This window comes from Lotus japonicus, chromosome 4, assembly GCF_012489685.1.
Source record: "Lotus japonicus ecotype B-129 chromosome 4, LjGifu_v1.2".
Lineage (NCBI taxonomy): Eukaryota > Viridiplantae > Streptophyta > Magnoliopsida > Fabales > Fabaceae > Lotus > Lotus japonicus.
Window position 1 is genome coordinate 1,935,476 of NC_080044.1, and position 23,175 is coordinate 1,958,650.

Genomic DNA, 23,175 nt, shown 5'->3' on the forward strand with positions numbered 1-23,175 from the left:
TTTTTAATCAAGGTGTTTGACCTGGTTCTTCTTCAAAACGACATCGTTTTGACGTTTCCGTACAGGACCGGGAATAACCGGCCAAACCGCGGTTTTTTCCGGTTTGGCTGGTTCAAGACCGGTTTCACCGGTTGACACTACAGCCGGTTTCCCTTATGCTCCGGACCGGCACTGAGCCCGGTTCCCGGTCGAGCCGGTCCGGTCCGATTTTCAGAACTTTGGAAAAAGGAGAGGGAAAAAACCGCAAAAACCATTGGAAACAAAATAAACACCACCCCGCCAAAGAAAATAAAAAGCGAGAAAAATAAATTTAAACTAAACAAAAAAACACTGACAATAACCCCTAAAAACCTGCACAACCAAATGAATAACGCAAAGGCACCCAAAGGCTATTTGGTCAATTCTCACTTAATTCCTCCTCCAGGCCACGAATGGCTTCTTACCACTGTTAGGAAATTCCAGCCCACTTATTTTTCAACAAGCCACACCTTCTTAGCATGCATAAACTAGCTACCAATAGAAGAAGAAGGATCAATAAGCGAAGGGACGCCTGTAAAATTACTTTACGTTAAAGATAATTTTAAAGTTAATATTAAACATCTTTGTATAGATAGTTGGGGGAGACAGGGGAGCCCATGGGCCGAGGAGCAAGATGCCAAGAGATATCGACGCCACATCTTAACCCAAAACCTTAAGGCATTAGGTTTATGGGTCACATCTCTTATAAAGTCTTCTCCCCACCCAAACGTAACAAATGTGGGACTCCAACTCCGCACTTGAATTCTCAACAATCTCCCCCTCAAGTGCGAGTTACTCCACATTATCATGGCCCCCTCCGCGGAAGCTTATCCACTCTTGTACCGTCGTTCGCTTCACCGCGTCAACGGAACCCGCCGCCTAGCCACACCGCTAGGAAGACTTTCGACACAAGGAGCCGTAACCATGGCTACACCAACCATCGGCTCTGATACCACTTGTTGGGGGAGACAGGGGAGCCCATGGGCCGAGAAGCAAGACACCAAGAGATCTTGGACACCACATCTTAACCCAAAACCTTAAGGCATTAGGTTTATGGGTCACATCTCTTATAAAGTCTTCTCCCCACCCAAACTTAACCAATGTGGGACTCCAACTCTGTACTTGAATTCTCAACAATCACTGTCGTTCGCTGCGAGTTAAAAATTAAAGGGATGAAATTCACCCATTTTAAAACTGACAGATTATAATTAAAGATGATATATTTTATTCAAAATAAAACACATTATAAACCTTTTTAAAATACCAAAAGTATAAAAACGATATTACTTAGAAAAATTGATTTACAAAAATTTCTAAGTAAAATTATATTTGAATTTAATATAATATATAGTTAAAAATCGTTCTTAAACATAATCTATATCTATATATATTAGAAAAGAACAACTTCTAGCATGACGTGTCGCTCTCACAGGCCAAGTTAGTGACGTGTCGCTCCGAGATTAATTCTCACTTAATTATTTACACGTCAGCTTTTCCACCTATTAATTCTCATTTAATAATTTACACATCAGCTTTTCCACCTTGGCCCTATTTGCCCACATTAAATTTTAGATTTGATTAGGATTTAGGTTTTTTATTTCTTGATTTAATCTTAATTTATTTTTAGAGCATTAATTAATTTTTATGGTATTTTTATTGAATTTTCAGATTTTTAATTAATTCAGAATTTTATGAGTTTTTATTGTGATTTGCTAGATTTTGATAGTTTTTATCTATATTTTTTTAGTACCTTTTTAAATTTTAGATTTGATTAGGATTTAGGTTGTTTGTTTTTATGTATCTTTGTTAGAAAAGAAGAACTTCTAACATGACGTGTCGCTCTCACAGGCCAAGTTAGTAACGTGTCGCTCCGAGATTAATTCTCACTTAATTATTTACACGTCAGCTTTTCCACCTATTAATTCTCATTTAATAATTTACACATCAGCTTTTCCACCTTTGCCCTATTTGCCACATTAAATTTTAGATTTGATTAGGATTTAGGTTGTTTATTTCTTGATTTAATCTTAATTTATTTTTAATTTATTTTTAGAGCATTAATTAATTTTTATGGTATTTTTATTGAATTTTCGGATTTTTAATTAATTCAGAATTTTATGAGTTTTTATTGTGATTTGCTAGATTTTGATAGTTTTTATCTATATTTATTTAGTACCTTTTTAAATTTTAGATTTGATTAGGATTTAGGTTGTTTGTTTTTATGTATCTTTGTTAGATAGTTTCTGTTAAAAAAATCTTCCTAAAAAATATTGTTTTTTATATAGAGTATCAATATCAATCTATATTAGAAAATAAAAAAGGGTTAGAAGAGCAAAAAAAACATTCATACGTTATCTATCTCCAAATACTCACACAATTTTCTCTATTTCTCCCTTCTTCATCTCAACCATGGCAAACCTCAAATCATATATGCTTCAAAAACAACATGGACCTTCACTTCAATTAAAATTTTCATTATAAATTTATCCCCATCACAATTGAGAATTTTTTTTTATGGTTACCGAGGGAAATCACAATTGAGATTTGAGAGTGCATGTTCTTCAAACTCAAAAACGAGTTTCTCACTTCTTGCTTCAGCCTCTTTGTTCCAGGTATGTAAAAAACAATGCTTTGTGGCTTTGTAGACTAAGAAATGTTATCACTCAAAAGTCAAAGGCATATCATTTTCCTCATATCTCTGGTAGTCCTTCTTCTTCAATTTTAATGATTCTTTCATGTAGTTCTAGAAGTGTCTTTTGTTCGCCAAATCATGTTTTAACCCATTCTATGTTTCATTATTATTGTTTTGTAATGTTCATGTATTAATGTGTTTGTTGATAAAAAAAATTAACATTGATAGATGAACATCCCATTTATTTATTTTTCATTGTTATGTATGTTATTTCAACATTTATCTGTTCTCACTGGTCATGAAAGGTGAATTGTTTTCCATCTGTTCTCACTTTTTAAGGGGGGATTAAAAGTTTCTTTGATGTTGTAAGCTTATGAATTAGGCTAACCAGATCTTACTGCAGTGTGTTATCCAAATCTTAAGGTTAATGGCCATAAGTACGTACTTTAATTTGAGGCATGTACTACTAACAAAGAGTAATGATATATACACACCTCCATTTTTAAACACTTCATTTCCATCTATTTTTATTTCTATCTCTCTCCTCTTATCATCTATCACATCTCATACTTTCTCTCTCTTACTTTTTCTTTTCTTCCTATCTCTCTCTTCCTTCCACCTCTACACACCTCTAAGAGAGGCTTAGAGGTGTGCAGGTAACATTATTCACTAACAAAGATTGAGATATAGGTGCATTTGAATGTATGTGAACATTTATACAAACATAGTCTTAGTGACTAACATAAGCAAGGTGAGATCAATAAAAAAAATATTGTGCATATAAAATAAAAATCAGAAAAATTCACTAAAAATACCATAAAATTTAATTAATACTCTAAAAATAAATTAAAAATAAATTAAGATAAAATCAAGAAATAAACAATCTAAATCCTAATCAAATCTAAAATTTAAAAAGGTATTTTTTATGAGAATATAATTAACTTGAGATCAATAAAAAAAAATATTGTGCATATAAAACAATAGAAAATATATATTTTTTAATTAATCCAGGTATGTGGAAAAGTAGTGTGATTCATTTCACCTTGCAATTTAGATTTTTTCATAGTTTTGGTGGGATTCTTCTACAACTGAATACCTATAGGTTAGTGTTAATTTGGAATTGCCAAATCCTATTGCTAGGTTGCATTTTTTTTTCTTTCTGGAATGGTGAATTTTCTTTAGAATTTTATGGTCCCTTATTTGCTTAAGCTAAATCTTGAGAACATTTATTTGTTTGCATATGAACTTTTTGTTGTATATTTTATTAATATTTCAAAAGATTTAAAGTGAATTTAAATTAAAAATATTTATCTATTTATGATTGGCATCTCGTTTATGTTTACAATTAAAATATTGATTACATGGTTAATATGTTACCATTCAATATTTCCCTCTCTGTTCTTATATAAGTTTTCTTTGTGCCAAACGTTACCTTCCCTCTCATAATGTACATGGTAAAAGGTTTTCAATTCCTGTGAAAAACATACCGCCAGTCTACCAGCACCTTTCATAAGTTTTAAACCATATAGTTACATATTCCCTGAAGAGTGTTAATTAATTTTTATCGTATTTTTATTGAATTTTCGGATTTTTATTTAATTCAGGGTTTTATGAGTTTTTATTGTGATTTGCTAGACTTTGGTAGTTTTTATCTATCTTTAATTAGTACCTTTTTAAATTTTAGATTTGATTAAGATTTAAGTTGTTTATTTCTTGATTTTAGCTTGGATCTTTTATTTTATATTGAGAGTATTAATTAATTTTTATGGTGTCTTTATTGCCTTCCACCAATAAAAAATAAGTTTTGGAAGTTTTTTGAGTAGATATAAATGAAAGTGACCTCGATAATAAAGAAAAATATTGGAAAGTAGGAAAATTCTTTAAATGCTACAAGGGTAAACATGGAGAGAAAAAATTAATGTTGCATAGATATTGTAAAGTGACTTATATTTTGGGACAAAAAAAACTCACAAAAAGTGACTTATAATAGGGGACGGAGGTAGTATAAATGACGAGGAGAAATTTCTGTACCTAAAATTCATTTCCAAAACAAATCTATCTTGGCTAATTTGAAAATTTTAAATCTATATTGATTTATGAAATTTATAAGATTTTGTTTCTCTGATAAATGAGAATCCATTGAGTAAGATGATTTGCATATAAGTCTGCTCTGAAACCTAAAAGCAGTTGTTGTTTGTATTTGCGTATAATTTTCAATTGTAAGTTTTAATTTTAAAGTACTATAATGCTATCTACGTGAGATTTTGTTTTATATAAAAAGTATCATTATATTTTTTTTATACAATCATTATATTCTAAACTAATTAATTGATATTATTTTAATAGAATAAATTTAATATAATTAACTTTAGTATTATTTTCAAAATTTAAAGAGTGTATATTTATATAAGTATATAACTATAATAATTTGATAGTAAGAAAAGTACGAGGAATACAAAATATTAATACATATGGACTATAAAATTATGACCTGAATTTATTAGTGCTAACAAATTAGAGTTACGAGATCTCACGGGGAGAAACATTTTACATGAAAATGAAAATTTGAACGAGTTAAAAAAAATAAAATTCATTTTCTATAACTTAAGTGTATTTTTAATAATTTAAAAAGGCTTAAAAGCATTTCATGTCCCTGATGTATTAAGTTTGTGTAAATGTTACCCCTGTTCTTTTTTCGTCTATGTTTGTAGACTCCATGTTTCACAAATGTGCACCGTTTGCCCCTCCGTCACTCTGCCGTTTAAAAAGGGTGACGTGGCCCACGTCAGCATCCTACGTGGCATGACACGTCATTAAATGAAAATCAGAACTTGGGAAAAGGAGGTGGGAGGATTTGAACCCATGACCTTGAATTAGCAAAACACAACCATTACCAGTTGAGCTACTGAATCAACTGGTTAAATTACGACCAACATTGTATTTATATCATATTTGCTATCATCATTCTCCTTGTTCTTCTCAAATTCTTCTTCATCATCTACTTTATCTCATCATTTTCTTCATCCCCAACCACATTAAAACCCAGATTTTTCCATCTCCAAGATCAAAGAAAAAAAAACATGCATTTCTTCATTATCATCATCTTCATCCCCAACCAAATCTATTCCCCAACAACAGCATCTGGAACCAAATTAGCTAACAAAACAAAATCTAACATGAAAAACCCAAAATTAACTAACATAGTCATTCATCAAAGCAAGCTGATTTTATTTTTCGAACAACTTCATTCATTTTTATTTTTTTAAGTTTAGTATGAAGATTATCAGTACACAAAGAGAAATCAAAACCAATACAAACAAATAAATAAACGAAGTGCTATTAGAAGTTAGTTTAGGGTAAAAAATTGGACTTCTACAAAATCAACAAAGTACTTTTGGATTTGTCATCTTGATAACAACAAAATTTCCATGTTCCTTGGAGTGAACTTGAGGTCGAAGAACGCCCACAACAAGCTGCTTATTAGGGATTGTAACCATGACTTCAATCCCAGACCCAGCAAGAGCATCCATGGTGGAATCATCCGCATCGAAAAGCTCCACCTTTTGAATCCCATTATCCTTCATCAACGGAACCACCGTCGCCGGTGGCAGCTTGTGGGTCGCTTGGGTTCCCCAATTCACACCAAGCCCTTCCACGCACCACTAGCAACCCATCACCGCTGCCGTCGGAAAACCCAGTTTTCCCCCATTGCACAGTGAATCTAAAAGCTCTCTTCCTCACGATTGGAAGCAGGAGCAAGAGGAAAAATGGGGGAAATTAAAGAAAAATTATATGTTTGATGGTTGAAGGTGAAGTGAAACTGAAAACTTTTGAGTTTATAAAAGAGAAACCGTAACTGTTTTTGGAAGTGGGGTTTGAAGATGAAGATGATGATGATGATGATAAAATGCATGTTTTTTTTTCCTTTGATATTGGAGATGGAAAAATCTGGGTTTCAATGTGGTTGGGGATGAAGATGATGAATAATCTAAGAATGATGATAATAAGTATGATATAAATACAACGTTGGTCATAATTTAACCAGTTGATTCAGTAGCTCAACTGGTAATGGTTGTGTTTTGCTAATTCAAGGTCATGGGTTCAAATCCTCCCACCTCCTTTTCCCAAGTTCTGATTTTCATTTAATGACGTGTCATGCCACGTAGGATGCTGATGTGGGCATTTAACGGCCACGTCACCCTTTTTAAACGGCAAAGTGACAGAGGGGCAAACGGTGCACATTTGTGAAACAGGGGTAACATTTACACAAACTTGATACATCAGGGGCATGAAATGCTTTTAAGCCATTTAAAAAATAATTATATATTTATGTATTGCTATATATCTAAAACACAAAAACATTACCCTTTATGCAACACGAGTATACATCTTCACAAACAAAATTCAGTTATACCTCACATGCAAAAATTAAAGCTTTTGGTTTATTAACTTCTGTGTTTTTCAAAATGTGTGCTCTTTAAATATCTACATCTTTATTATGATTATTCTTATATTCTTAGCATCTTAAATATTTATAATTTAAAATATGAATCGATATATCAAATACAATAGACATATTCCCCGTGCAACGCGCGGGTAAAAAAGCACTTGTATTTATACATATAAATAACAATAATAAATTTGGGTAGAAGTTTGCCTTTTATACATAAAATTATATTATCAACAGATAATATATAAAATGATCTTGATTTTGATTTAAATTAAAAAGCATTGATCTTCGAGTGAATATTTTAACTAAATTCGCTATTTTTAATTATTTTTGAATAGTTAACATACTTAGAGTCATTTAAATATTTTGATTTTTTTCAAGTTGTGGATGATCATTAATATTATAATTAATTTTAATAATTAATAGGCATTAAACTTTTATTAATATATCATAAGGGCTTTACAATTATTATTTAATTAAGTAATAATATAAAGTATCTTCAATAGAAAATTAATATTCTTATTTCTGCAAACCTCATATTAATTATATATATAGTTAATGTATAATATTTGAATCAATCTCACTCAAATATTTATATATATATATAGATAGAGAGGATAGAAATTATCCTGACAGGATAGGATATCAATTTATAAATATTATGAATTTTTTCTTTTAAAGGAAAATTTGATACATTTTTCATTGTTTCTATCATATCCTATCAATATCATGTCCACCTCAAACGCATGATAGGATAAGAGTATATTCTGCTCTTATCATATCTTGTCTTTATCCAATCATTTATCATATCCTGCTCTTATCCTATCCTGACCACCAAACGAGTCTATAGGGTCAACCCAATCATTATATATATATTGGGTTCACCCAATCATCTTGAATGACTTGACCAAACTCGATAGCTAAAGCTTAGTTTGGATTTTTTCATGTCAACCTAGTGCCATTGGTTTGGGCTTAGCTCTTACGAGATATAAGAAAAGTTGTGATTTTCATTTTTCATCCCTAAGTCACCCTTCATCCCTTCTCCTCTCTCCACTCACTCAAACCCTAAGCCACCTTATCCAGCCGCGGCTCATGTCCCTCGCTGTCATTGGTGCGAACCACCCAACCACTATCTCTGGACGAAGAAGTGAACGGTTGTGATTCTGGCCTCATGGTCACTTCTTTCACATTCGCCTCATTCCTTCACAGTCATCTGGCTTTGACATCGTGGATTCCACCTTCTCATTTGATGTTGTAGATCACCTTCATGTTGATGATTGTGAAAGAAAGTAGGTGCGGGACTACGAGATCTGAGAGGTTTTCACCTTCACCTGCTCCTTTGATATCTATTGTAGGTACGAATGGTTTTCATAAAATTTTGTGCTTATTTATGTTTTTTGTCACTTGTTCCTCTAGGTTTTCCAATTGGTGACCTTTTGGTAATCATTATAGATCTGTATTTTTGGTTAGTGAGGATTTCAGGCAGTGAGGATTTCACCTTCTCATTTGATGTTGTAGATCACCTTCATGTTGATGATTGTGAAAGAAAGTAGGTGCGGGACTACGAGATCTGAGAGGTTTTCATCTTCACCTGCTCCTTTGATCTCTATCTTAGGTACGAAAGGTTTTCATAAAATTTCGTGCTTATTTATTTATCTTTTGTAATTTTTTCCTCTGAATTTTGCAATTAGTGACCTTTTGGTAATCATTATGGATCTGTAATTTTGGTTAGTGAGGATTTCATGCAGTGAGGATACATTATTTTATGAAAATTTTGAAGCGTATGGCTTTGTGAAATTATGAAATATTTTTTACAACTGTGATCGACATGCATATTTGATTGAAGTGATTTTCATTTTGGTTTTTTCTCTTAGATGTTTTAGTTTTTTCAAGGAGACTCATCATACCAATGAGGAGCAAAGGTATCTTAGTGAGAAGCTTGACTTGAAGAAAAAGAATGTCATATTTTGGTTTCAAGAATTGAAGAATCTATTTAAAGGTAAATTGAGATATATTAGTATTCATACACTTATTTTTCGATTTACTCAATGAATTGATTCTCATGAACCATTATGTAGGAAAATTAGAAGCTTTAGGCAAAGAACAATGTGATAAATGAAGTTATGGAAATGCAACATGTAACAAACATAGTGGATCTACCATTGTAAGTCAATTTTCACTTAAGATGAAGTAGTTATGAATTGAGAATGATTGACTAATGGATGAATTGAATAGCATAGGTGCCTTCGCAGCGGCTAGTCCCATTAAGGCTAGTTGAACTTGATGTGGTTTATGGTGTTTTGGGAAATCAACCGTGTGCACTTTTTAGGACTAGATAACCAATGACGTTGATGATGAGTAGTGAAGTCTGTTTAGAGAGATATGTGCTTATGGATCTTGCATTATCTTTCATGAATGAATTAATTAAGATGGCACAACCATATATCCATCTATGGATTAAGATTTCAAATAAGGAGAAATAAGTATTGAATGCACAAGAACATTTTTCTCCTTAAATCAACCCAAAGCCCATTGGTAATGTAACTGAAACTTCAAGAAATTTTTGGGTAGTAATAATCAACAGTTTAGCCCCCGTGGAGACATTGATAGGCATTGTATGATATCCAACTTCTTATACTATCTTTCCTATGATGAATATTTTTCTCATGAATAAAAGTGAAGTTATTTGCATACCCAATTAATCTATCTATAGTGTTGATGGTTAGAAATGATTCCATCACTGAATTCTAGAGAAATCATAGTGTTTGTGATATATATATTGGATCTAAAAGTGGATCTTTGTTAATGGTATGTTTCTATTCGTGTTCTAGATCTTGTAAATTTTCTATATTTGATTGGAAATCATTAGTATTAACGAACAGTTTTTAGATGCATGGTGAGGTTCAATTATCTTCCCCACTTGTCCTAGTTCTAGAAATGAATATGCTAAGGTTTCAAAAGTAGCATGTAGAAGGTTGTGGGTTGTCTTCATGTATGTATTACTTGACATTGGAAATCCACTCATGAGCTACAGGAGATTTCATTTTGGATATGTTGTGCATGCCATATCCAATGGTCTATTCGAGGCAAATGTTTCATGCTCTAAATTAATTGTTCTAATTAAACACTCTATATTTTATTTTGATTACTTTGTTTCATTGTTGCATGCAGATTACATGGGTTGATCGTTTTCAGTATGATGAAATTGTTTTCCACCAACTCAATTACCCTCGAGTCAAAATCATCTATTTGTATCAATAATCCAACAGCATATATTCTACTCATTACCAAGCATTCAGACTGAACATGCAAGAAAATAAAAGTCATAATTATTCGGAAAATGAAAACATGACAAAAGTATATCAAAGGGCAACTACTACTAAAAAAAACACACTTGAAACTAAATTTTTCTCTCTTCAGGTTTCAAGTGTCTGCTCCAGTCTGGGTTCCAGAGTCCACTATCTTGACTAGAGATCCAGTAGGTTGATTGGAATTCACCTTGTTAACATCAGCAAGAGAGCTCAAGTTCTGGGGATCACTCTTCTCCTGGAAGTCACCTCCTTCAGATGGAAGCTTTGTGGACTCAGAAGGAACAGATTGATCAACATGTGCAGATGGTAGGGATTCAGGCTGGCTAGTCTCAAGTGTAAGGTTTGATTTCCACATCCATATCAGCAATGCAAGTACTTGGTTTTCCAATGGAGGTGTCAACTTTGCTCAAAGTGTCAATAGCACACTCTTTCTTTGTCTCTTCAAGTAAATCTGCTTTCGGCAAGGCCTGCTCCTCCACAAAGTTGTCAACAGGTTTACTAGTCTGTTCAGATGGAATGGATTTAGGTTCAGCAGTTACATGGATGAGGTTGAATTCAATATTTGAAGCATTTGGTGCTTCATGAATCACCTGATTCAGCTGAGGCATATAAGGCACAGGCTGTTGTCCAGTTCTGAGCTCCTTATCAGTGTTTTCAATTGTTGGAAATAGGTTGATGGTTTGAGAAGCTGGCTCTAAGACTGAGTCTTTAGTTGCTCCTCCATCAGCACTGGATTCTTTGACCTATTTGGAGGCATAAAGTTCATGCAATGCAAAACCTTGTTTAACAGTTTTGCCACAAGCCAGCTCTGATATGATGGCGGCACGGCCAGTCTCTGATATTCCTGGAAGAATACCTCCACTGGAACTAGAAGTACCATTCTTGGGCAGGTCAGCCATGGGTATCGGAGTAGAAGCAGATTGATTCTCAGGTGGAACTGAGACGCCAGAATGAACCTCGGTTGGTAGCACTTGCTCTACCGACATAGGAACCTGTGTTTCCGCTGAGAAGATTGCTTGTTGCATTGCACTGGTGGGGGAAAAGAGCCTTGTACCTCAGTCTGAGGGTTTAGAGTTGGAACTGAGAGCTCTTTCCTTTTGATCATTTTCTACAGTAACTGGACTAACTTTGCCTAGTATAAACACAATCCCTCATGCTCTTGTCCAGTTCATGAGTAAGGTACATGCTATTTGGTGCTTCATGAATCACCTGATTAAGCTGAGGCATATAAGGTACATGCTCTTGTCCAGTTCTTAGCTCCTTATCATTGTCTTCAATACTAAAATTATATATAAAAACTATATTAAATAATAAAATTAGTTAATAGCTGTATGTCAAATTTTATTTTTTATTAATACTTAATAAATTATTTATTTGTATAAGAAACTTAAAACTTGAAAATTCCTCGACTTGCAATTAGTAATAAAAAATAAAACAATATTATTCTTAATTTTAATATATGAGAAATTGAAAATTTTTCCAATAAGTTATAAATATAAGATTTATTATTAACTAATGGATATTTTTATTAATGTAAAGATCAAGTAAATTTTACTATTTTCATGGTAAAGATCAACTAATTTCAACTAATTTCATGGTAAATTATAGGGTTAACTATTAGATTCGTCCCTGTCTTTGTCTCGCCGTCTGAGGTAAGTCCCTTCCCGGAAAATTTATTGCATTTGCTCCTCGTGTTTGAAAAACTTTTGGAGCGGATCCTCGCCGGAGGGCGGAGCTCCGGCGAGTGCTTAAATGGCACGCTGACTAGACTTAATGAGGTGACGTGTAAAAGAAAAATTAAAAAAAAATTACAAGTCAGATTTAAAAAATCTAATTAAGCTATTCCTAATTAAAAACCTAACTTAATTAAACAGAAATAATTTTCCCCCAAACTTAACCCAATTCACATCAATTAACCCAAATCCCCAATTCCACAACCCTGCAACCTCATCCAACCTAGAAACCCAGAAACCCCTCAATTCCCACTCTGTTCTTCAACGTGTTTACTGTTCACGCTCCCTCCCAGAAACCCACAACCCAGATCCAAGTTTATGTTCTCTCCCTAAGCTCTCTACGAGTCACACTTCCTCATGTTTATGTTCTGATCTGGACTCTGTCTCTGCGACTCTCTTTCACCCTCTCTGGACCTCCATCGTCGCCGTCAAAGAAGAAGCGATGGTCGGCGCGGTTGAGCTCGACGCCTGGTGGTTGTGGGTGGCTCGTCTTCGTGTTATCCTTCAACTCAACCCCCATCGTTCTCATCGATTGTCCACTTCGCAGATACCCAAGTCGGCGTCGGCGTCATCACCGCCGGCGCAGGCAGCGTGCTAGTTCCGCCTCCAGTGAGTAAACTCAGATCTTCCGTGAAACCCTTTATCATCTACTACACCTTGATTCTCAGATCTCAAACCCCAGATCTACACTATGACTAATTCCTGTATTGAGAGAGGAGGGTTGAGATTGTGAGGATGGAGGAGATGACGAGTGAGCAGAGGTGGAGCGCGTGTGTGGGGGACGTGGGGCCAGAGAATGAGTCGGTGTGGTGGTGCGTGAGGTGGTGGCGGAGGGGGATGAAGATGGGATGAAATGGGTATGGGGTGATTGTTGGTGATGGGAGATAAGGGAGGAGAAGGAAAGGGTGAAGAAGATAATTTTGAATCTGAGCTTTCTTTATTTGTTAAATTTGAGTTTGAATATAGTTGGGAAGATAATTTTGAAGTGGTTGGGAAGAAGATGAATCTAAATGAAAGAAGAAAATGGTGTGACTTTTGAAGAACTTTGAATCAGCTGATTCGTTCACTAAGTATGTTTTTCCAAGGTGTTCATAATTTTTTCAAACCCAGGTGTTCAAGGTTCTGGATTTGTGTTTAAAGAAGATGTATGAATATGATTTTAATTGGGAATTTGGGTTGGTTAATTAAGTTAGGGTTAATTAGAAATAGGTTAATTAGGTTTAAAATTATGAGTTGTAATTTTATTTTTATTTTTTATTTATTTTTTAATGCCACGTGGGTTCATTAATCCTAGTCACCAAGCCACACATGCACTCGCCGGAGCTCCGCCCTCCGGCGAGGGCCTGCTCCAACCACTTTTCAAACAAGAGGACTTCAGACAAATTTTTTTCCGGGGAGGGACCTACCTCAGACGGCGAGACAAAGACAGGGACTAATATAACAGTTAACCCTAAATTATAAAAAAAATGGAGGTTGACTAAAAAGATTTCACATAATTATTAAAAATTATACCTTTATGATATATCCATAAAAACATTAATAATCAAAAACAGTTATTTTAAAAAAATTAAAATAATACTAAAAATTTATTACAACAAATTTTATAATATAATATAGTATTAAATAATTAATATTTTTAGAAATCAAATAATTAATAGTTAAATCCAAAATAATATAATATAATATAATATAATATGATATGATATAATATAATATAATATGATATAATATAATATAATATAATATGATATAATATAATATAATAGTATTAATATTAATTACTACAAAGAAAAAAAGTACTATATATAAGCCACCTGAGGAGTCTAGTTGTTCCTAGCATATTGGAGTTGAAGAGGCAAACAGAGAGAGAGAGAGAGGGAGAGGTTCTTGAGTGAGAGGGTAAAAGGATCACTCAACATTCATTATTTTCAGCAGTTTCCTTAATAAATGAATAAAAATTCGTTCAAGATTTGATTCATTGTGGTAGATTTTTTTCGCCATAACCACTCAATTTTTGTTGTCTTTGCAGCTGATTCATTCCACCAACCCCATTTCGCTCTCATTGTGTTTTCGATTGCTGCGATCTATTTGTGAGTTTTTCTTGATTAACCAATCTTTTTTGCAATTTTATATTCCCTGTTTTCTTTATTGTAATTTTTATTTGGATAATAATTATTTACCCTGTTGTTGAAGTAGTGAATGTGAATCCACCCACTGGTGTAAAATTGTGTCTCTGTTCTGTAATTTAGGGATTTGATCCCAGTAGGGACAAGTGGTCCCCGATTGGTGTTGTTTTGATTTTTGTTCTTTTTAAATCTTTTGTTCTCTCTTTCTTGAGAAAGAGTTTGATTTTTTATTTATTTTTTATAAGTTCCATGGAATGTAAGGAATTATAAATGTGGTGCTTTTTACATGTATGCATTCTTGCTCTTCTGTATTCAATTAAATAAATCAAGGGCTACATAAGTTGTATTTTCTCCTTAACCAACAGTTTTATCCATCCATGATGTAGCAAAAGCTTAATTATTAATTTGTATGCATGTGGTGATAGTGATACTGATTTCCATAGAACTTTCTTCTATCTGTGTTATTCACTGTCTATAAGTGTCCAGTCTCTCTTTCTGATCAACAGGAACTGTTACTTCTTTTCTCAGAAATATTGGATCACTTTGTTTAAATTGTTCCCCCTTCACTTGCTGTTGATCAAGATGGATAATTGTATGCACATTTATACTTTTTGTTGATTCTTTTGCTGTTCAAACTAATGATTACCCCTTGATGATTGCCAGAGAGCTAGAAGATGAACCAGCAGAATCCAGGACCAGGCTCTTCATCAGGTGCTCCGTTGAAACGAAAACGGGGCCGACCGCGAAAAGAACAAAGTGTAGTTCAGGGGCAGAATGTGCCTCCAATGCAGAGAACTAACAATGTGTTGAGTTCCAACCAAACAATGGGCACTGTGCCTGCAATGCCTAGACCTGACTCTGGGTTGTTGAGTTCCAACCAAACAATGGGCACTACAACTAATGACTGTGATGATGAGATGGTGGGGAATGTGGTGACTGGTGTTGTTGAAGCCGCTTTTAATGCAGGGTATCTTATCAATGTTAAGGTGGAAGGCAGTGATACTCTTCTCAGAGGCCTTGTGTTTATACCAGGCAAAGTTAGTCCAGTTACTGCAGAAAATGATGTGGCTCCACATATCAATATGATCAAAAGGAAAGAGCTCCCAGTTCCAACTCTAAACCCTCAGACTCAGGTACAAGGCTCTTTTCCCGCACCAGTGCAATGCAGCAAACAATCTTCTCAGCCAGAAACACAGGTTCCTATGTCGGTAGAGCAAGTGCTACCAACCGAGGTTCATTCTGGCGTCTCAGTTCCACCTGAGAATCAATCTGCTTCTACTCCGATACCCATGGCTGACTTGCCCAAGAATGGTACTTCTAGTTCCAGTGGAGGTATTCTTCCAGGAATATCAGAGACTGGCCGTGCCGCCATCATATCAGAGCTGGCTTGTGGCAAAACTGTTAAACAAGGTTTTGCATTGCATGAACTTGATGCCTCCAAACAGGTCAAAGAATCCAGCGCTGATGGAGGAGCAACTAAAGACTCAGTCTCAGAGCCAGCTTCTCAAACCATCAACCTGTTTCCAACAATTGAAAACACTGATAAGGAGCTCAGAACTGGACAACAGCCTGTGCCTTATATGCCTCAGCTGAATCAGGTGATTCATGAAGCACCAAATGCTTCAAATATTGAATTCAACCTCATCCCTGTAACTGCTGAACCTAAATCCATTCCATCTGAACAGACTAGTAAACCTGTTGACAACTTTGTGGAGGAGCAGGCCTTGCCCAAAGCAGATTTACTTGAAGAGACAAAGAAAGAGTGTGCTATTGACACTTTGAGCAAAGTTGACTCCTCCATTGGAAAACCAAGTACTGGCATTGCTGATATGGATGTGGGATCAAACCTTACACTTGAGACCAGCCAGCCTGAATCCCTACCATCTGCACATGTTGATCAATCTGTTCCTTCTGAGTCCACAAAGCTTCCATCTGAAGGAGGTGACTTTCAGGAGAAGAGTGATCCCCAGAACTTGAGCTCTCTTGCTGATGCTAACAAGGTGAATTCCAATCAACCTACTGGATCTCTAGTCAAGACAGTGGACTCTAGAACCCAGACTGGAGCAGACACTTGAAATCTGAAGAGAGAAAAATAAAGTTTCAAGTGTGTTTCTTTTAGTAATAGTTGCCCTTTGATATACTTTTGTCATGTTTTCAGTTTTCGAATAATTATGACTTTTATTTTCTTACATGTTCAGTCTGAATGCTTGGTAATGAGGAGAATATATGCTGTTGGATTTTTGGCACAAATAGATGATTTTGAGTGTGTAGGCTGTTTGTTTAATGTGACTGTCAAGACTCAAGATATGATGATACAGTTAGCTAACAGTACAATTATCATTTTAAGCCTGTTACTCACCTCTTGATATATGACCAAGAAAGTACAATTTGTTGATAATCGGTAATATTGCGAATTAGGGTCTGTTTGATTATAGTTTTCAAAAACTGTTTTCTTATTTTAAAAACTGAAAATTAAAAACCTGTTTGTTTACAAAAACAGCTTTCGAAAACAGTTCTCAATTTCAGTTTTTAAAACTAAAATACCATAACAGCTAAAAGATGTTTTTTGTTTCAGTTTTTAGTTTTGAGATTATAATTTTTTTAATGTTGGAAAACATCTTATTCAATCAGTTTTCAAAAACAATTTCTATATACAGTTTTAGTGTTTTGAAAACTAGATTGGTCACAAAATAAATTAGTAGGTCTAAGAGCATCTCCAATGCAAGGTTTTTAGTTCTTATTTTTGAGTTAAGAACTAAGAACTGAGTTCTTAACCATTGGAGGTGCTGATTTGGAATTCTTAGTTCTTATTTTTAAGAACTCAGTTCTTACATAAGGAGTTTTACTTTTTGAGTTCTTAGAATAAAAAATTATTTTTTCTCTCTAATCCAAATTACTTTATTACTTTATGAGTTTCGATTTATTACTTTATGAAAATAAAAAGTATAAATAATGTGGTTGGTAGAACCAAATGAATAGTGGTAAGAACTAAGAACTAAGAGCATCTCCAATGGAGTCCTTATTTTGGGACCTTAAAATAAGATCCGGATCTTATTAGATCTCACCATTGGAGCTATCCTACATGGCATGAGATCTTAGCCTTAGCTCTGATACTCTCAAATGTGAGATCTTAAATAAAATAATTTTTTTTTCTCTCCTTCAATACCATAACCAAAGTAAAAATTAGGGAGGAAAATAAATAATATAAATATATTGGGTGTTGTGGGTCCAGTCAAAAAGTAAAATAAAATCTCAACCACTAGAGTGAAATGTGCATGAAGACCTTATGAGTGTCTTAAATCCTATGTGGCAATTTGGGCCCACAAAAATTGAGTTAAGTCCCAAAATAAGTTCCTACCAATGGAGATGCTCTAAGAACTCATGGTTGGAGCAAAATTGTTTGAGAGTTACTTAAGCACATGTGACAATACGGGCCCACATAAATTGTGCGAAGAACTAAGAAATAAGAACTAGCATTGGAGATGCTCTAAGGCTACCCAATGCACGGAAGCATAAGGCTAAGGCTACCACAGTTGCTTATTAGGCCTAGTCTTCAATATTTAGTATGTAATGAAAATTATAAAACAGAATTGTTTGATAAAAGTTGGTTGATCATCCTTGTTAAAATTCTTCACTTTGCTAGGGTTCAAGTTTTTAGCTATATATGTCTCCTTTGCTCTGCTAGGATTTTTAGTAGAGTGACGTGCTGAGAGGTTTTGCTCCCGGGTTGGATCCATGTCCATAGGTAAGGGGGAAGTGCCCCACTTAATTTTCCAATATTACATTAATAATATACATAGTAGTATTAGAATATGGAGTCTTATATTGCTCCCACAAAGCTAGAAATGCCCCTATATACTGCCAAACTCTATAATCTATTGTTTGGATTGTGAGATAAAGTAAGAAGAGAGATGAATAGAGAAAAAGTGTTGAGAAAAGAAGATATTTTATAGAATGTTTGGTATAGTAGAAAAAGAATGAGGTGTTGTGTCTATTGTCTCCTTTTGTTTGGTCGGTAGATAGAAAATGACTTTTGTATGAAATGTCAATTTTACCTTAAGTATATAAATATTTATAAATAAGTGTGATAACCATTGCGAGTTAAAATGAGAAAAAAGGGGGAAAATTACAAACTACAACTTTCTCTTCAAATTAGTGGGGTAAGGTTGTTTGGCTATTCAAAAGTAGAAAACAGTTATAGCAAGATATAAAATGTGCAATCCATCAAATTTCCAAACATGAAATAAATAATCAGCAAACAATTTTTGTAATCATACAAAATCCGCACAGAACATGGATGTCATTAGGAATCATAGAATACTAGTTTTAAAAAAGAAAAAAGAGCAACATAGGTCTTCCAACCAACGGAAAATAAGTATCACATAGGATTACAGAAGTTGGGAAAATTGGGGCTCAAGATTTCAACTGTATCCCATTTGCTGTGGCTGCTGCTGCTGTTGCTGAGCTGGTTGGTAATTTGCATATCCTGGATAACCGGCATACATGTTGGGGTCCTGTCCAGCAGGAGCATAACCATAATTTTCATAACCCTGAGCATATCCATAATATCCAGCACCGCCAGCACTATTATTCCACTGGCTTGGATCTGACTGAGTCTGAAAATCATCCAAGGAATACAAATTCATAAATAAAAAACCAGTAACACATTGCAGCAGATACAGTTCAGAATCACAATCAGTAAATTATATTACCTGTTTGTTTGAAGGACTTCGGCCCCACGAAAGCCGAACATTTTGTCCGCCTAAAAGTGTACCATTCAAAACCCGAAGTGCCTCCTCTGCGCAGCTCCTGATACAAGAAAAATCATGGTGCAATCAGCATGCTGCATAGGCAGAGTAAGTGATTTCTCATAAGTATTGAAATCATAAAATTAATTTACCTGTCTGCAAATTGGACAAACCCACATCGCTTGCCTTGTGGAATCTTCACATGAACTAAATCTCCATACAGCCCAAAAACTTGTCTCAAATGGTCATCCGTAACATTAGGATCCAAATTGCCGACAAAAATCTGCAATAAAAAGGACAAGTCACAAACAAGCACAAGGGAAGTAATTTCTATATTGCAAAGAAGTACGCACAGTTGTATTATTTGGATCATTCTCGTTCTGTGGCCCTTGAGAATTCTGATATGACGCTGCATGTTCAAAGTACACATGAAGTAAAAAGATGAAAAACATTAAATTAGGAAGGAAGCAGTTCAAGAAAAAAGACACCAAACAAGGAAGAGAACAAATAAAAATATTCAACAATTTGCTAAATATGATAGGTACAATTTAATCTTGAAGTGTTACTACTTCAAGTGTAGCTTATTCATACATTCAGTCATAACACATAACAGCTGTTAGGACACATCGAAAATCCCTAATTCAGCACCAGATGAATGTTTGAAAAGCATGCACGCATAGAGCGATTAAAGAAGCAACAAATTACAGGTATCTTTCCATACATGACGATTAATATTGGAAGTTAAATATTTGACTAATAGAGATGAAGTCAGGAGTATGAAATGAACCACACATTTAATTATGTTCATAAGTAAATAAATAGATAAAGGCAAACGCTGTAGTTGAGAAGCAATAAAATGGTTGGTGCCTTGCATGCACACCATATTTATTCAAATATAACTATAGACCAAATAACTGTGGAGACAATTCAATGGGAATAGTTGTCATTCAATGCAAGTGAACTAAATTCATGGCATAACTTCAGCCTAACAATCTTTTACTGAACCAAACACTCCACATATAGTAAGTCTGCACATGAATGCTAGAGTCAAAGCTCTAGAATCAGGGAATTATTTTGGTCTCTCTTCAGGCACCAAAAATGAATGCATGAAGAGAGACGGAAACAATTCTGACACTAGTAGCTCTAGGGTCATGGTAAAAAGCTACTGCATATGGAGTGTTGGATTTAGTAGGAGAATGTTAAGGTTACATACAATCTCTTTTTTGTATTAAGATTCTGCTTGTGCCAACCACTTCTGTGCATATAAGTCAATTTTGAAGTGGATATAAATTAGATAACACGATCTCTACAGTTGACACTTGACAATAATATCATTGACTTAATTTTTCTGTAGCAAAAAGCTTTTGAATAAAAATAAATGAGGTATATGCAGAGTGCAGACACAGTATTGGTCATCCTTTGATCCTATTTACTATAGTATTGCAGACTCTTTAAGAACTCAATGAATAATGAGAGTTTGCCAGTGACTGGTAAAATGAGAACGGAGCAGGAAGATGTCGAATGCTTGTGCAGGTAACAGAAAACTTCATCAGTCATTCATAACTTCTTGATATTTTTGACAGAATCGGATAAACAAAGGACTGAGCAATATAAAGTAAATTACAACTTCAATTGCAAAGCATTGAAGTGAGAAATTTAGAAACACAGAATGGTGACAGATAATAGGCGAGACGCAGAGCAGTTTGTACAAAAAGAAAGTGCTAAACACAGGTGCCCCAAGTTTTCTTTCTCATTGATAAGAGATAGCAAACTTTAAGTAATAAAGCACCAGATAGATGAACAGAAGAAGTTTAAAAGTAAACAAGATTTGCTTTATTAGAGTAAGGGAAAGCTACAAAAGAAACACAGATGTAGTTTTTCCAGTAAGCTCAAGAGAGTAAATTAAAGGAGCAAAGATTAAGAATGGCGGCTGAAAAAAATTAATCAGAAAGTAATTTGGCTAAGCATCCAACCAGCAAAATGAACAGAGAAGGAAAAAAAAGCAACTAGAATATCTGCGCAATATAGGCGGAAAGGAAAATGCCACCAAAAGTAATTGGTAAACATAAACGGCCGAAAAGAAAATGCCACCAAAAGTAATTGGCAAACATAAACGGCGGAAAAGAAAATGCCACCAAAAGTAATTGGCAAACATAAACGGCGGAAATGAAAATGCCACCAAAAGTAATTGGCAAACATAAACGCATAACTGACCTATGCAAGGCCATGGATTAAAACGTTAACCATTTCAGCTGAAATCATTTCCGGGCTCCGAGATGACAGAGCCTCTTGACACCCTGCTTTGAGACAACAGGAGCTCTATAAGATTTTCTTATTCTATATCATTTACTTAGGCCAAATTTTTAAAGGAAGTTATGAAGAAATGAGTTTGGACGGCATATCTTCAAGAGCGTAACTGAAAAGAATCATACGTTAAACGATGACATTTAGGATACACACAAAAAAAAAAAAACACTCATAAAGCATTATATCCAACAGGAATCATTAATAGACTAAATATTGGCAGCAACAGCAAGCATCATATCAAGCAGAGAATTGACAGAACAATGGCCAGCAACATACAACAACCATGAAAGAGACAAACCTTTTGGCTGAGTGCCAGTGCCAGTACCAAGGTTTTTGTTAGCAGCTGGTCCAATACGCATGGGTCTTGTTGAACAAACAACCCCTTGCATTTCAGTCATGGCTCTAACCTGTTCACTCTCATCTGCAAACCTAACAAAACCATAACCCTTTGTCCGGCTAGTGAGCCTATCAATCACAACTTTAGCCCCCTTAACCGAGTTATACCGTGTTCTAAATACTTCTGTCAGGTGATAGTCCGTCACATCAGCAGCCAAGTCTCCAACAAATATGGTGTAATCAGGAGAATCATCATGACGCCTCTCACCACCCGCGCTGAAAGTCGCCCAATTCAATCTGAAATTCTGCCCGCCATTCGGCATGATGGTGCCATTGTATGTTTGAAGTATTCTCTCCGCACCGGCACGGCTAGTAAATTCAAGAAATCCATAACCTTCTGATTGATTCGTGTTCTTGTTCCGGATTACTTTAACAGTGGCCAACTGCAAGCAGTAAAAAATACTTCTCTCAATAAAAATAATAATTACAAACAGATCAATAGGCTTCCAAATATTAATTTTACCATCAATATATTGAAAATTATACAATTATCCACCCAGATCGATAAATTCGAGTTCAAATCTAACTAGGAAATAAATAAATTAATAAATAATTAAAGAAAATACATGAATTTTGAGGGTGATTTGAGAAAATAGGGTTTGATTGAAACCTCGCCGGTGTGAGCGAAACATTGGTAGAGATAGTTCTCGTCCATCCAGTACTGCAAATCACCGATCCAGAGGGTGCGGACCTCGTCGGGAGTGGAAGGCTGAGCATGTTGGTGCTGCTGCGGAGGAGCGTGTTGTTGTTGCGGAGGCTGGGCGGCGGATGGGGCCCACATGGTCGGAGGCTGAGGTTGGTGCTGCTGCGGCGGCATCATCATGTAGGGTTGTTGCTGTTGCTGGTATTGCTGGTTGGGTTGTTGGGGTGGAGCCATGCCAGGTCCTCCAGGCTGCATCATCGTGTTGAATCTGAGATTGAAGAATGAACAAACGACGAAGAGAGAGAGTGGTGGAGGAGAGAAAAGGAACCAAGTGTGTGTGCTTTTTTAAAGAGTGGTTGAGCCTCAAACCCTAACCACGAGGCGTGTCAATTTTTGCATCTTGGCATTGATATTTTTTTTATTTAACCTTTTTACTTAATAGAAGAAAATCTCCTATGTGATATGAGAATAATATTCAATATTCAATATTAATTTAAAATTCTTCTCTTGTAGGTTTGTGTGCTTGATTACCTATTGACTACTATGATATTTTGTGGAGAATTGGTTGTATTCTTGAGGAGATTTGTGAAAGTGGATGAAAATAGGCATCCGAAAGAGGTAAGTTTGCTTGTATATGTGTTGAGGGTGATTTGCATAAGGTTATTAGGTCTAAATTATCATTCGTCGGAGGAATAAAGTTGAGTATGAAGGGTTTAACTTTGTCTGCTTCCACTCTAGTCATTTTGGCCATAGTTTGAATTCTTTCCCTCTTGATTAGAAGAATGAGCATAAGTGCAGTGTAAGGACGTGT

General features: G+C 34.9%; 2 protein-coding genes across 2 annotated transcripts; one reads left to right on the plus strand and one right to left on the minus strand.

The window, feature by feature from the left end:
* Positions 1 to 13,986: 13,986 nt before the first annotated feature.
* LOC130710075 (uncharacterized) lies at positions 13,987 to 16,612 on the plus strand. Its single transcript, XM_057559228.1, has 3 exons — positions 13,987 to 14,043; positions 14,174 to 14,234; positions 14,934 to 16,612. The coding sequence occupies exon 3, from the start codon at positions 14,945 to 14,947 to the stop codon at positions 16,343 to 16,345; it is 1,401 nt and encodes a 466-aa protein (XP_057415211.1). The 5' UTR covers positions 13,987 to 14,043; positions 14,174 to 14,234; positions 14,934 to 14,944; the 3' UTR covers positions 16,346 to 16,612.
* Positions 16,613 to 18,485: 1,873 nt separating this feature from the next.
* On the minus strand, positions 18,486 to 22,754 carry LOC130710501 (polyadenylate-binding protein RBP45-like). Its single transcript, XM_057559794.1, has 6 exons — positions 22,332 to 22,754; positions 21,624 to 22,104; positions 19,372 to 19,427; positions 19,171 to 19,301; positions 18,983 to 19,079; positions 18,486 to 18,886 (listed from the first exon to the last, which is right to left on the minus strand). The coding sequence occupies exons 1-6, from the start codon at positions 22,620 to 22,622 to the stop codon at positions 18,692 to 18,694; spliced, it is 1,251 nt and encodes a 416-aa protein (XP_057415777.1). The 5' UTR covers positions 22,623 to 22,754; the 3' UTR covers positions 18,486 to 18,691.
* Between the last annotated feature and the right edge of the window lie 421 nt (positions 22,755 to 23,175).

What these genes read in the sequence shown, in the direction of transcription:
- LOC130710075 (XM_057559228.1), top strand. Translation starts at nt 14,945, where the DNA reads ATGAACCAGCAGAATCCAGGACCAGGCTCTTCATCAGGTGCTCCGTTG.
- LOC130710501 (XM_057559794.1), bottom strand. Translation starts at nt 22,622, where the DNA reads ATGATGCAGCCTGGAGGACCTGGCATGGCTCCACCCCAACAACCCAAC. An exon ending in GTTTCGCTCACACCGGCGAG is followed by an intron (nt 22,105 to 22,331) that starts GTTTCAATCAAA and finishes TACTGCTTGCAG; the next exon opens with TTGGCCACTGTTAAAGTAAT. An exon ending in ATGATCCAAATAATACAACT is followed by an intron (nt 19,302 to 19,371) that starts GTGCGTACTTCT and finishes TTTTTATTGCAG; the next exon opens with ATTTTTGTCGGCAATTTGGA.